Below are 14,754 nucleotides of genomic sequence, written 5' to 3' on the forward strand. Positions count from 1 at the left end.
TTCCTAATCCCTCTGAGGCATGGCCAGGCCATCCAAAAGGGCTGGATCTGGTCCCTAGACCTTCGGTGATGAGACCCTGTTGCCTGGGAGTCTGTCAATATGGCTTGGTCCCAGTTTTCTGGTATTTACATGAGTAGTCTGCCCTCACTCTCATTTCCAACTGGTTGAAATCAAGTACTAATAGATTCCAGTTCCCCGAGATGTGCTTGATGATACAATTAGACACACGACTAGGTTGATTCATAGGCTTTGGATGATGGGAGAAGACAGGACTCCCTAAGAGTTTTTACATGCTGTATCCTGAAGAGATGAAAATTTAGTTATTAGAACTCAGATTCCAAAGACCTAGGTAGCTTCATCTTAAAAATCTTGTTTGCAAAATTATCCTAACAGCAAAGCTCTTTTGTCCTAGAAAAGGACATGTTCCCTAAAGCTTCTATTGTTTCCTGAAAAAAAAAGGGTTGCTTAAGTCTTGGCTTTTCTATTCCACCCCTCTCCTTACGTTAACATTTTTCTAACGTGTGTGGATGAAGCACAGCTACTTTAGCCAAGCAAGGGCCTCCGCCCAGAAAGTTCAGCCTTTCTCTTTACCAGGCTGCTGGGAGAGCCAGGTGCCTACCTTATGTCCTGCTTTTCTACTTCAAATCGAGGTACTCATCTTGGAATGCCAATGACAGCACAGGGCAGGAGTGGCCTGGCGACCTGTGTGCGACAGGAACCTTTGGATGCAAATAAACCTCAGAGAGTGGGAGTGGCCACCTGCCCTGGAAATAAAGGAGGAGGAGGGGCTTTGGAGATGGACCAAGGCAGACGCGTGGTTAAAGAAATATGTCCGCTTTTGCTCTCTTTACAATTACTGTTTCATCGGCAAAGTTGGAACAACTGAAAGGACATTGCCCTTTGTTATTTTTTTTTAGTTTTATAGTTGGTTTTAAAATTTCTTTTTTTTCGTGTGTGTGTGTGTGTGTGTGTGTGTGTGTGTGTGTGCGCGCGTGTGTGTTGCTAAGGACGAAAACACAAGAGGCTTGTACACGCTAGGTGAATATTCTCACTCAACTATACCCCCAGCTCTATGGTTCTAGTTTTCTGTTCGTTTTCTGTGAGGTCAAATGTGTTACTCACTTTCATTGCTGAAGTCTCTTATAGGAAAGAAGTGTAAATTTTGTGAGGGCAGGGGATTATTTTATTCAGTGTTGTGGACTCAACACTTTGGAAATTTCTTGGCATATGAAAAAGTACCTATTTTGTTTGTTGGATGAATTTCTCCTTTGCCCATCCCATCCCTGAACTGAAATCTAGTTGTCACTGGTGCTGTGGAAAGCTAGTCTCAGATACTGGGGCAGTGGTTAAGGCTCCATAGAGGAGGAAAAACCTTCAGTAGTTACTTTGGTAGTGAAGATGTAAGGCAGATAGGTCCTGTATGGATTCACCCGTTTTCCTTCCATGAGTCATTTACGGACTGTGTGCACTAAGGACTCAGTCCAGGCCTTAGGTTTGCTATGGGAGAGTAGAAGTTACAAAGAATAGGGGTTGGGGTGTGCCTTTAACCCCAGAGGCAGACTGGTCTACATAGTGGACTCCAGGTCAGCCTGGGACACATAGTGAAACCCTTAAAAAATAAATAAAATAAAATAAAAACCAAAAAGGGTTAGAAGGAATAGGGAGAAAATTTTTGTTTCCTTGATGCTCCAGATGCTGGTACTAGAAAGATTTCCCTAGATAGTTTGTACTGTATAAAGTTGGTAGTTGGTACCTCCCATCCCAGTATTTGCTTTAAAAAAAAAAAAAAAAAAAAAAATGTAGGTCAAAGGTACAGACAAGGTTGTGGAAAAGGAGATAACTAGTCACAGCTGCTTTGTACAGATGAAGGGAGGAACTAGGCACTTTTAGAGCAGCAGGCATGGTTTATGACTAGGCCGTTTCTCTTTCGGGTTTGTATATACTTAGTCTGTGTATTCAAGAGACTCTTAGAGACAAGGTAGTAGAACATGACCAACAAATGTTGGAGGGTCTCCATTGCATAGTGTGAATTAGTCTAGCCCAAATCTCAGCATCTTCCCTCTGTACCACCTCCTTTTCTGAGATGGCAGAGTATCTCATGCCAGAAATAGTTCTAATACATGTACTTTCTTTGCCTGCAACCCCATTATGTCCATGGTAAAATGAAATGCCACTAAATTAGGTGGTCTCCCATATTTCCTTACAAGCTGAGTAACATCTAGGCTTAATAACATTGGCCGACTGAGACTAGGGAAATGGCTCCGTGGTTAAGAGCACTTACTGTTTCCTGGTGTTGCAGAAGACCTGGGCTCAATTCCCAACACCCATAGGACAACTGTTTTGAAATCCAGATCCAGGGATCTAGCACCCTCTTGTGGCCTACACACACACACACACACACACACACACACACACACACACACACACACACACTACTGAAGACACTTAACATACAAATAAAAGGGTTTTTGTTTGTTTTTTTAAGACAGGGTCTCACTACATTACTCTGGCTGGCCTAAATCTCCCTAGATAGACCAAGTTGGCCTCCAGCTCTCAGAAATCTGCCTGCCTCTGCCTCCAGAGTGTTGGAGTTAAGAGCATGTGCCACCGCCACACCGGCTAAAATCTTCAAAAACAGTAACATTGGTCCACTGGAAAAGGAAAGAAGCTCTGTGGGTTCAAGGCAGAACACTAAGATGTTAAAGGCACATTCGTCTTTAGCCAATGGAAATCATAATCACACCCAATGGATGTTACGCATTGGCCAATGGGAAAGGAACCTATCAAGTACTGAACTACTGATGGGCCAATAAGAAGGAAGGTAGTGTCCCATATGGATCAATGGGGTGGATATTTCCTAACAGGTAACAGGGAGGGTAACAGTTTTAGGATAGATCATCAATGGGTTATTGGGGTTAGCTCAAAATATCTATCTTTTAGGTACCTTGCCTCATCTCCCCACCCTCTTAAAAAGTCTTTGGTGTTGTCTGAGGAGAGTAAGCGTAAACTCCTCAACACATGACCACCTGAACTGGATGGAGCAAGGCTGGGACCAGGGATGGTGCTAATGTGGAGGGAGGGGGAATGAAGGACCCGCCCACCTCTCCGCCTCCCCCCCCAGCCGAACTTGCAATTCCCCTCCCGGCCGCAGGGGGCACTGCAGGCCCCGGGGAGGTTGGGGCGGAGCGCTGCGAGGGGCTGACAGCTGCTGCCCGGCTCCGGAGCGCTGGGGGCGCTGTGCGCCGCCCTGGCTGTGCCTCCGCTCCCGGCCACGGGGGGCGCTGCGCGGCGCCGGTGGTTGGTGGTGGCTGTTGGGGGGGTGGGGGGGAGCGGCGGCCGCGGGTGGTGCGGAGGGAGGCCTTGCGGGTGGATCGGGCGCTTGGCGGCGGAGGTGGTGGGAGGCGGCGGGCGGGCGGGAGCGCGGGTCCGGCCGGCCCTGGCGATGGCGGACGCGGCGGCCTCCCCGGTGGGCAAGCGGCTGTTGCTTCTGTTCTCGGACCCTGCGGCCTCAGCTTCGGCCTCGGCCCCCACGGCGGCGGCGGCGGTGAGCGGAGATCCCGGGCCTGCGCTGCGCACTCGGGCCTGGCGAGCCGGCACGGTGCGGGCCATGAGCGGGGCGGTGCCCCAGGACCTAGCGGTGAGTGGCGGCCGAGGCAGGCACGCGAGGCCGGGGCTGCGGGGCCTGTGGGCGGCCTCCCCGGGGGCCTTTGTGAGGGGGGTGGCGAGGCGGGGGTGACCCAGTTCCGCGCCCCCGGCTCTCCTGAGCGCCCCCCGCCGGCACCTCGGCGCCTGGGCACTCGGGCTCCGGCCGGCGTGGCTTCCGCGTCGGGGTGCGCGCCCCAGTTTCTCCTGGGGGGCGGCCGGGGTGCGAGGAGCTGCTGCTGCTGCTGCTGCTGCTAGCCGGGAGGCCCCGCCTCCTGGGCGACCCTGCTCAGCGCACCCCCCCCTCCACACACACACACACACACACGCCCTCAGAGCATGCTCTCGAACCCCGGGGTCCCGGGTCCCGCAAAATTCGGCCAGAAGATGCGGACCTGGAGTCCCCAGGCCGTCTCGGGGGACTCCCATCGGCTTCCCTTCCTCCGGGGGCCCTGAGTGCGGCCGGAATGTGGGGAGTTGCGGGAGGCTCAGAGGCTGCAGTTGGAGCTGCTCGGGGCTCCTTTTTATTTATTTATTTTTTTAATCTGGCACTTACTTCCTCCTTGTTGGAGCAGGGCTCGGCCTGGCGGTCCCCAGAAAGGCCAGTTCTGTGGTCTGATTTCGAACGCCCTTCTTTTGGCGCTTCTGGGGGACAGGAACTGCCGTTTTAGCTTTTTTTGATAAGTGTGAGGTCTGTGCTAGTAGCCGAGTGAGGCTGCTGAGTGGCGGTTTTTGCTTCTCACTCGGTTACTCCCCCCCTAACCTTGAGAGAGGTTTTGCTTTGAAACTTTGTATTAGGGTTTGGCCGCTTGCCTCCGTGTATCTTACCGTGAAAGTTGTTCCGTACGAAGTTAAGTAGCATTCGAGACCGTGAGCTTTAATTTTTGCTAATGTGGCGGCAAAAGGCTACCTTTTGAGTTTTGTCAAGCCTCTTTAGTTCCTCATTCTGATAGCGGCCCTCCCCTAGCTTCTCTGGTGAGATAATGCTATGAAAAATGGGCGGGAGGGGTATTTGGAATTACCTATCGATCAGTAAACAGAAAGTGAATATTCTTGATGAACTTGATTCCGCAGACATTTTATTCACTAAACAGGGTCATATCTTGTGAGATTTAGGATTAATGTAGCTGTCGGCTGCTCGTTTTGCTTCCTAGTCTTCAAGTGTTGGGCTGTCTTTCTATCTGATAAGCAACCTTTGGGTTTTGTTTTTTTGGCTTGTTCCTGGCTCAAGCTTTACCTCTTCTGCTTCAAATCTACTTGCTTTGATCGTTCTCTGGGATGTATAAAGAAAGCTTGTTAGGGTATTTATGAAGCTTTTGTGGAGTGAATTTAGATACCACAACAATAAGGAGTCGGGGTGGTGAATAAGACCGGAATTTCACTCTAAATTCCTCTGCCCTTTCTACGGAAAGATGGGTTTAGGTCGGATCGTGGCGTTTTCTTTGATTCACTAATCGCCCCCACCCCCGAAGCAAAGCATTCTTGAGACCCACCCATATGCGCATACCTGAGGCATCGCGTTCCAGGCTTTTAGATTGAGATTTTACTTCCCAGTACTTTGAATAGTGGTTCCCATGTTTCCTCCATCAAATGAATCGAGCTAATGAGCTCTGCACTTGAAATGGCTACCCATTGGCTCTGTTGTTGGTTGGTCTCCGTGAGGGCAGAGGTTTTTGAAGTACACTGAGTGCTGGACACCTACTAGGGCTAAATACTTAATAATTTTACCACTTGGCCAGTGGAAGTGGATTTTCCACCCAACTAAACACTTGCAATGATTCTTGGAAAAAAGCAAGGTGTTCTTACAACGGTGTTGAGGTCTTGTATGGCACAATGTGATATGGAAGCAAAGGTAGGTTTGGTGAATATATTTGTGCATGTCTTGTACTTTTATCCAGGGACATATATAAGAGAGCAGTCACAGCAAAGCTCTGGGCCTTTAAGGTTTTTTTTTTTTTTTTTTAACCTTCTTGCAGAACTGTTCTAGAATTACTGTTACATTGGAGTTCTGTTAAAGACGGGGATTCGTGAGGAATCTGGATTTGCCGTTTTGTTTGGCTTTCTCATTGACGAGAATGTCTTTGGACTCTGGGCATGTGGACCTTTCCAATTTGCACCACACTTGTAGTAAACACAACTATCTTCCAATCAAAAGTGTTCTTCCTGTACTCAAGGGTGGAGTTTGCCAGCAGCTGTCCTGTGATTGGGCAGATTTTCTTTCAGTTATGTGTAAGAGGTTTTCAGGCGTGCTTGGTTTTGAGTAATGCATAGCAGGGCGCCCCCTGTTAAGGATGAGTAATTAAGGGTTGGATGAATGAATTTCTGAAGTGATTGAAAACACATTTCTCAATTTCAGGCTTCATTAATACCCTCTTTCTAAATACTTTTTGACCCCGAAATACTTCAGAGTATATTGGTGGTACACTTAATGAAACTTTTTTGATTTCATTACCAATACCATGTGCTGCCTTAAGGTATGATGTGGAAAAAATGAAAACCAATACTCTATTTCCTTGGAAATTTGTTGGTGAGGGTCGTAAGAGTGGGTGTGTTCAACAGCAAACTTCTCTTTGGCAAGCAACTGCTGATTTTTTAACCAGATACAAACCCAGTTTTTCTCCTCTGCTTCTCTTGGAATAGTGACTTTGTAGTTCAAAATAGATCTTTTGTGTGTGTTTAATATGCTGCAAGATCAGTGGATTTTGCATTTATCTTATTTCTTAATCTAGTTGTACACGTTGAGTTCCTAAATAATTATTGGTCCATGCAAGCTCCAGAGTCTTTCAGACCATTACATATATAGATCCCCAGACAAAAATACCATGGATTTTCCTCTTGGTTATAAAAGTACAACTATTTACAGAATGTTAAACGAAGTTCTAGACACGAGAGCACAGCAGTCTTGACTCTGCCAGCTCCACCTTACCAAGGAAGAATATAGTTTTGTCCTTTAAGAAAAATACTCGTACATGCAACAGCTGTGGGAAGAGGCTAGGGCGTGAGCACACGCAGTGGGTGTGCCAGGCCCTGGCTTTAATACACCTGTAACACCTGCAAAGCTCGTCTCTACAGCGGCTGGCTTTTTTTTTTTTTTTTTTTTTTTTAAACTACAAAATATCTGCTACCAGCTCTTTACAAAAAAAAAAAAAAAAAGCGCCAAAACACGTCTTTCATTTTCTGTGTACGGGTGTCTTTGCCTGCATATGTGCATGTGTGCCGTGTGCATGCCTGGTACCTGAGAAGGTCAGAAGAGGGTGTTTGATCCTCTGGACCTGGAGTTAAAGGCAGCTGTACATCACTAGCCATCTATACTGTAAGCACTTCCCAGCTCTCCTCAACCCTCCCAGGAGCCGTATATACTAGGTAGGACCTGTACCACTGAGCAACACTCCCAGACCTTCATCATTTCTTATAACTCTTTCATATTTTATAGAATGAGTGTGCCGTGATTTAGTAATTTCCTTTTTTCTCTTGGTGGACATCCACTTTATTTAAAGTCTTCTTTGGAGGGGCACTAAATAAACTAATCTGTCCTTAGTATACCTTGTGTTTTGTTTGTTTTGTGATCCATGTTTCTTTTGTGTATTTTAGGCATCCAAGAGTGAGATTGTTGAGTATAAGCACTTTTATTTCATTAAGTAATACATGGTTATTTTCCACTCATATTAAGATGTTTCATAGTCTCACAAACAGTGGTGTAGTTCTTGTTTTCCTTCCTCTTTATTGTTGCCAGTCTAGGGGTGAGAAATAGTATCTAACATTTTCATGACTACTAGTCTTTATCTGGATGTATTTCCTCCTCTTCCTTCCTATTTATGCATCTTTTGCTCTCTTGAGGAATGAGTTGTTATTATTATTTTTTATTCTGAATTCTTTATATGGTTATTAACCCTTTTCGAAACAAGATTTCTCTGTGTTACAGCTCTGGCTAGTCTGGAACTTGCTTTGTAGACCAGGCTGGCTTCAAACTCACAGAGATCTACCTGCCTCTGCCTCCTGAGTGCTGGGATTAAAGGCGTGTGTCACCACTGCCAGGCTGGTTATTAACTTGTATTACCTCTCTAGTATATTGTAATCATAATCGTATACTTTTTGTTTGTTTGTTTTTGAGATAGAGTTTCTCTGTATAGCCTTGGCTGTTCTAGAACTCACTTTGTAGACCAGGCTGGCCTTGAACTCACAGAGATCCACCTGTCCCTGCCTCCCAGGTGCCAGGATTAAAGGCGTGGGTCATCACTGCCCAGCCTATTTTTCTTTTGACTTAGTCCATATGTTGCTTTGCTCTACAGGAAAAATGTTAACAGGATGGTAGTAGATCATGCCTGTAATCCCAGTGTTTGGGAGGCTGAAGCAGGAGGATCAACATGAGTTTAAGGCCTCCCTGGGCTACAGAGTAATACCCTGTCTCAAAACAAAAACAAAACCACACACCAAACAAGCAGCTCTAGAACTCTAGATCTGGAACTCACTCTGTCGACCAGGCTGGCCTTGAACTCACAGAGATCTGCCTGCCTCTGCCTCCTGAGTGCTGGGATTAAAGGCATGCGCCACCAACACCTGGCTTCCTCTTTTTTCTTTTTTGAGACATGCCCACTATATATGGATCCATGGTGTGCTTGGAACTCATTCTGTAGACCAGGCTGGTGAACTCAAGTGCTAGTTAGCATCAGAGGCATTTTCCACCTCTCCTGACTCGCTTTATTTATAATCTTTGGACCTTCCATTCACCTGATGTTTTTTCATTGGCTATAAAATCTGATTTGCCCTTTTCTTTTTTCCTACTGTCTAATCAGTTGTGGTCCTACCAATGTGTTGACCAAAGCCTTTGTTGTTGCAGGGTGGTAGGACTGAATTTTGCTCTAAGTGTAGCATTAGTTTGTTTTGACTATCACAGCTGCCTCAGCTTTCCAGACTTGCAAGAAGGACTAAAGGGTATCTGCTTTAATGTTGAATTTTGAATCTTTCATTTCTGTTTCAGGGTAAGAATGGCTCTAAAATGTTCCCTGTGTTATGATTTGAGGTCTATATTGTAGCATTGTTCTGGCTAGTACCAATGACTTGTATCTGAAAGTTGGAAGTCTTCTATGAGGAATGAAAGAAAGTGTATCTACACCCCCCACCCCACCCCCGTGTTTTTTGTTTTTTGTTTTTTTTCATGCAGGGTCTCACTATATCACTGGCTGACCTGGCACTATGTAGATAAGGCTGACTTCAGACTCACAGAGATGCACTTGCCTCTACCTCTGGAATACTAGAATTAGAGGCCTGGGCCACCATACTAAGCCGCCTAGTATTTTTACAGCAACCTTTTCTCTTTGTGCCAGAGTAGGGAGAGTGAACCATGAAATACCTGCTTCCCCACTGTGTCTCTAGATGATGTCATTATAATCAGGTCCAGGATCATACGTTTCTCCAGTGTACAAACTACTATTTCTACTTTCTACCTACTTCTAGAATTGTCAGCTCTGATTGTAATAGAGTTTGTGGTTTGATGCTGGAGGTCAAGCCTAAGTACTCTCCTAAGTACTCTCCTAAGTACTCCCCCAAGTACTCTCCCAAGTACTCTCCCGTGCTGCACACCCCTACTGCTATCCCCTGCTCCCTACCCCAGTCATGGTCCCGCCCCCCATTTTGTCACTTTTAGGACTTATTTTTGTGTTAATGTATGTTTTGCCTATGTGTAAATAAAATATATTTTGTGGATCAATATATGTTTAAAGATTTATTTATTATGTATACAGTGTTTTATCTGCACATATGCTTATAGGTCAGAAGAGGGCGCCAGATCTCATTACAGATGGTTGTGAGCCACCATGTGGTTGCTGGGAATTGAACTCAGGACCCCTGGAAGAACAGCCGGTGCTCTTAACCACTGAGCCATCTCTCCAGCCCCAATACAGCCCCAGTATATGTTTAGAGAGCTGTATTGTTTTTGAGACAGTCTCACTGTGTCACCTTGGTTGTCCAGGAACTCCTTATAGGCCAAACTGGCCTCAAATGCTGAGATCCTCCTGCCTCTGCCTTTCAGGTGTGAGCCACCACACCCAGTTTGGAGTTTTAGATAAACTGGGCATGGTGATGCAAGCCTATGCTTTCTAGACTTTTGGAGAGTAGCTTTAAATGAGATTCTGCTCATCCGAACGCTAAGATTGTGTACTGTTTAATTGGATCCCCTCTAAGAATGCCTATCATCCTAACTCCAGAGCTCCTTTTTGTTTATTTGTTTGTTTGTTTGTTTGTTTGTTTGTTTTTTTGAGACAGGGTTCCTCTGTGTAGCCCTGGCTGTCCTTGAACTCAGAAATTCGCCTGCTGGGATTAAAGACATGCGCCACCACCACCAGGCTTCTACCCTTTTTTTTTTTTTTTTGAGACAGGGTCTCAGTATGCAACTCAGTATGTAGACCAGGAACTTGATGTGTACACCAAGCTGGCCTAGACTCCACAGAGATCCTGCCTCTGAGTTCTGGGATTAAGAGAATGCATCACCACTCTTGGCTCCTGTTCTCATATATATATATGATGTTGTTGTTTTTGTTTTTCGAGACAGGGTTTCTCAGTGTAGTTTTGTGCCGTTCCTGGAACTCACTTTGTAGACCAGGCTTGCCTCGAACTCACAGAGATCCGCCTGGTTCTGCCTCCCGAGTGCTGGGATTAAAGGCGTGTGCCACCACCGCCCGGTCCTGTTCATATTTTTAAAGAAACTTTGCTTTGCCTAGGGTGTAGTGAATGGCTTCAATCCCAGCAGAGGCCTGAGGAGGAGGAATTTGAGGCCACACTGAGCTATATAGTGTGTTGTAGGCCAGCAAAACCAAAATAAACTAATAAAGATGTTGCTGTGTAGCCCAGGATAGCCTGGAATTTGAGAACCCCTTGCCTTAGTTTCCCAAGTGCTGAAATATCTGGTGTGCTCTGCTGCCCAGTTTAAAGGCCCTGTCTTTGCAGCCCATCATCGTTTCAAAGTTGGACAACATGCCCACCCCCACCGCACTGTCCAGCAGTGACTTTCCTTCCTTCACACAGTCAGGGCTTTCCTTCTTCCTGCATTGTCTGGTTTGGTCTGGGTTTGCAGTTTTGGTTGGTTGGCTTTTTGAGACAGGGTCTCACTTTGTAGTCTTGGCTGGCCTGCAGCTGGCCAGCGCCTAACCTCCCCCTGCCTCCCCCATGCTGCCCGACCATGCCTGGCTGGGTTTTGTTTTTGTATTTAAAGCAGAGCATTGAATGTGTCCTTGACTGGTCTGGAACTTTGTAACCAGCCAGGCTGGCCTTGGCCTGGTGGGGTAGGTGTGTGCTGCCCTCCTGGTGGGGTAGGTGTGTGCTGCCCTCCTGGTGGGTAGGTGTGTGCTGCCCTCCTGGGGGGTAGGTGTGTGCTGCCCTCCTGGGGGGTAGGTGTGTGCTGCCCTCCTGGGGGGTAGGTGTGTGCTGCCCTCCTGGGGGGTAGGTGTGTGCTGCCCTCCTGGTGGGGTAGGTGTGTGCTGCCTACCCTCCAAGCTAGATCTTTCCTCTTAACGCCCATTTGTTTACCAGGCATCCACAGCACTCGGTTCTCATCTGCCAAGAGCTTGTAAGCACTTGTGTGTTCTCCTAGCTTGTTCTGGTTGACTTAGTCCCCCCTTCACAAATAGACCCGGAACAGGAGGTAAGGAACATTTTCTGGGGGTGTTTTTAACACCAGCTGTGGTGGGTGGGCCTGTAGGTTTTCCTGCCTTGGGCCCAGGGGACACTCGACACCTGTTCCTCTTCAATTCTCCACCGCCTTTGATAGGTTGGTGACTTTTAAGCCCTCCAAAACACAGCATGCCCAGTGCTGAAGTGCCCTTTATTCTTGTTCTCCAGATGGGTAAAAGTAGTAGTGACTCAGTGCTGTGGCCTCTTAGTTTTCCAGGAGGGTAAGCGCCGTATTTTTAGGGACTTTGTAGGTAATGGGGCTCTAGGGGACTGACTCGCTAACCAAATTCTCTGGAGATTGATTTGAAAATCGATATGCGAGGTTATTAATTTACAGTGGAGGATATACCTGTAGAGATGAAAATCCTCTCATTTGCTCAGGGTAAGAAGGATTCGTGCCTTATGAAGAATTACACAAGGAAAATGGGGTGTGGCTCAGGGGTCTTTACAGCAAGCGGCCCTCACTTTGTGGGCCTTTACTCGGCTGGTGCTTTCTGTGGTCTATGCTGTGTTCCTGCTCCCTTTTTAGGATAGCCTAGCATGTAGTCCAGGCAAACCCTGACAATTCACCCACCTTAGCTTCCTGATTGTTGGGATTACAGGTAGGCACCAGTATACCCAGTTTGAGCTTAGATTTTTTTCTTTTCTCCCTCTCCTTCCTTCCTTCCTTCCTTCCTTCCTTCCTTCCTTCCTTCCTTCCTTCCTTCCTTCCTTCCTTCCTTCCTTCCTTCCTCTCTCTCTCTCTCTCTCTCTCTCTCTCTCTCTCTCTCTCTCTCTCTCTCTCTCTCCCTCTCCCAAGTGCTAAGGTTAAAGGTGTGAACTATCGTGCCCAGCTTTGTTTTTTTGTTTTATTTTGGTTTGGTTTTCACAAGGTCTCTCTGTGTAGCCCTGGCTCTCCTAGAACTCACTCCGTAGACCAGGTTGGCCTTGAACTCAGAGATCCTCCTGCCTCTGCCTCTTGAGTGCTGGGATCAAAGGTGTGCACCGCCACTGCCTGACAAATGTTTTGTTTTGACTAGCCTAAGCAACATGATGTTATTTCAAAAAGATAAGTAAGATAGGCAGAGAGATTTCTATAAAATTTGAGGATAGCCGAGGCTGCACAATTGAGACCTGGTCTCAAAAGGGGGAAAAAATGATAAACTGGGTGTGGTGTGTGTTCCTCACAGCTGGGCAAAAGGATCGTTTCAAATTCAGTCCAGATTTGGCTACATAGTGAATTCAGTATACATGTATTGACCTCAGCTCCAACAAAACTCTGGGGCTAGGTATGTCGCTCAGTTAGTAGAGCGCTTGTCTAGCATGCATGAAGTCCTGGGCTCCATCCCCAATCTGGTGTAGGTGTGGCTGATGCTTATAATCCCAACACCAGGCAGGTAGGGGCTGGAGGGTTTGGTTTTTTTGTTTTTTGTATTTTAGGTAGGGTGTCTGTGTAGCTACAACAGGTTATGGGAGCTCTCTCCTGTCTCAGCCTCCTGAATGCTGAGGTTGCAGGCATGTCCCACCATGCCTACCTTGGTAACGAGAAGTTTTGAGTAGACTTCTTTGTATTTAGAGTAATTAAGGTCATTGCAGGAGTGGTATCCCCAGATTATTAACATGCAAGATTTTTGATATATTTTTACATTTTCTTGTCTTGTTTGAGGCAGGGTCTCAGCCTAAGCTGGCCTGGACCTCCCACTGCTGCTTTGGTCTCTCAGGATTGGTAGACTGGAGGGTTTACAGGCATCCACCACCATCCCCGACACTTGTCCCTTAAAGGTTGTACCAACTTATGCCATGACCAGTGAGTAAAGCAAGCTTGCCTAGGGAACGATGCCGACCCTCCAGGCAATCCTCCGAGGCCCTCCTTGTTCCTGTTTATAGGCAAAGAAGTGAGGTTCCAAGAGGCTAGGTGGAAACATGGGGGAGTCGGGGTGCGAACCCCTCCCTAACATTGATTTCCCAGCGCCTCGAAATGCTGTACATATCTGAATTTTTATTCGGATTATCTGTCACCTCCAATGCATTCCATTTAATATCCATGGTATTAATTAGGTGGGTATGGAAAGTTATCCTTGGAAATCCAAATAAACTGTAAAGAGAAAATTGTTATTGAAAATAGCAGCATGGAGTCATGCTTCATCACTCACTTCAGTTGTCCATATATCCTACCGTTTTGTGACATTGCACGTAATTCACATTAGAAATAGGAAGAGAAACTAGAAGTCCAGAGTCTTAGCAACTGACCTTTATCTCCTTTACTCTGTGACGCTCATCGCAGTCCGCTTTTCTTCTCTCTAATTTCTCTGACTACTTTACAGTCATGTCATCTTACTGGGGTTTGTTCAACTTGATTTCTTTGTAAATGGTCTTACAGTTCCTTCACTCCATAGTTTATCTTTTAAGCCTAATCCAAAGTTATTTTTTCCCTTTAAAATTAATTACCTAAATAATAAATGATGCATTCATTGAAGAAAGGCATCTGATAAAAGTCAGATGTTTATACCCACAGGTAAACGGTGCTCTCAGCCATCATCAGAGAAACCTCTCTTGTCAGTGAGCTGCAGTGAAAGTTCTGAGAGTGACTGAGGGCTGGGTGCTCAGCCCTAAACAACGTTCATACCATCCCCGTGAGACCCCGAGAGCATAGTGCAAGAGGGGACAGATAGGATGTAAGAGCCTGGAGACAGGAAGAAGGCTTGTCAAAGGCCTGGGCAAGGCACAGCCAAGCCATTGCAATTATGAACTGCACCAATCAGCAGTCAGCTATGGATGGAGGCGGGCCTTAGGGCCCGGACTAACGACTTGGCTACTGAAAGGAAATGGGAACCCATTCTGTCCCAGTTCTTCTTTTAACTACCTGGTGTGGAACATCTGCAACTTTCTTTTATCCCCGTGTCTTGGGAGTCTTCACATTAATCTATTAAATGTCACTTTTTAACACTTGTTTGTGTTTATTCCATAGTATCTGTTGTATTTTAGTCATCTAAGTAATTGTAAGACACTTTATAAGGCTGGAGAGATGGCTCAGAGTTTAAAGAGCACTGGCTGCTCTTCCAGACATCCTGAGTTCAGTTCCTGGCAGCCACATGGTGGCTCACAACCGAACTGAGTGAGATCTGGTGCCCTCTTGTGGCGGGCAGGGGTACATGCAGACAGAACACTATACATAGTAAACAAATAAACAAATAAAAAGATACTTTGTAATTTCACTTTGATTTTCAGTTTAAACGGTTTATTTTGCCAGGTGGCATTGCCTTTCCAAAACTTACTCTGTGATGTTTCCCTGCTAACTTTAAAGCTAGAACAACAATGGTTCTTCCAAGTTCTATGAACAAACAACATACACTTAGAATCATCTAGGGACTGTTCTTAGCTGGATAGTAAAAAGAAAAAGAATGAATAAATAGTATAATCCATCCATCAAAAGAACAAAACAAATACAAAGAAGAAAAAAGCAATTTT

At 46.2% G+C, this 14,754-nt stretch overlaps 1 protein-coding gene across 1 annotated transcript in view; it reads left to right on the forward strand.

The window, feature by feature from the left end:
* Positions 1-3,417: 3,417 nt before the first annotated feature.
* The window catches only part of Kdm3b (lysine demethylase 3B), a 62,836-nt gene continuing 51,499 nt past the window's right edge, over positions 3,418-14,754 (forward strand). Inside the window, 1 exon segment of the mRNA XM_028886789.2 lies at positions 3,418-3,637. Within this exon segment, the coding sequence (XP_028742622.1) occupies positions 3,443-3,637 (195 nt within the window). The 5' untranslated portion in view covers positions 3,418-3,442.

Source organism: Peromyscus leucopus, chromosome 19 (genome assembly GCF_004664715.2).
Source record: "Peromyscus leucopus breed LL Stock chromosome 19, UCI_PerLeu_2.1, whole genome shotgun sequence".
Taxonomy (NCBI): Eukaryota; Metazoa; Chordata; class Mammalia; order Rodentia; family Cricetidae; genus Peromyscus; species Peromyscus leucopus.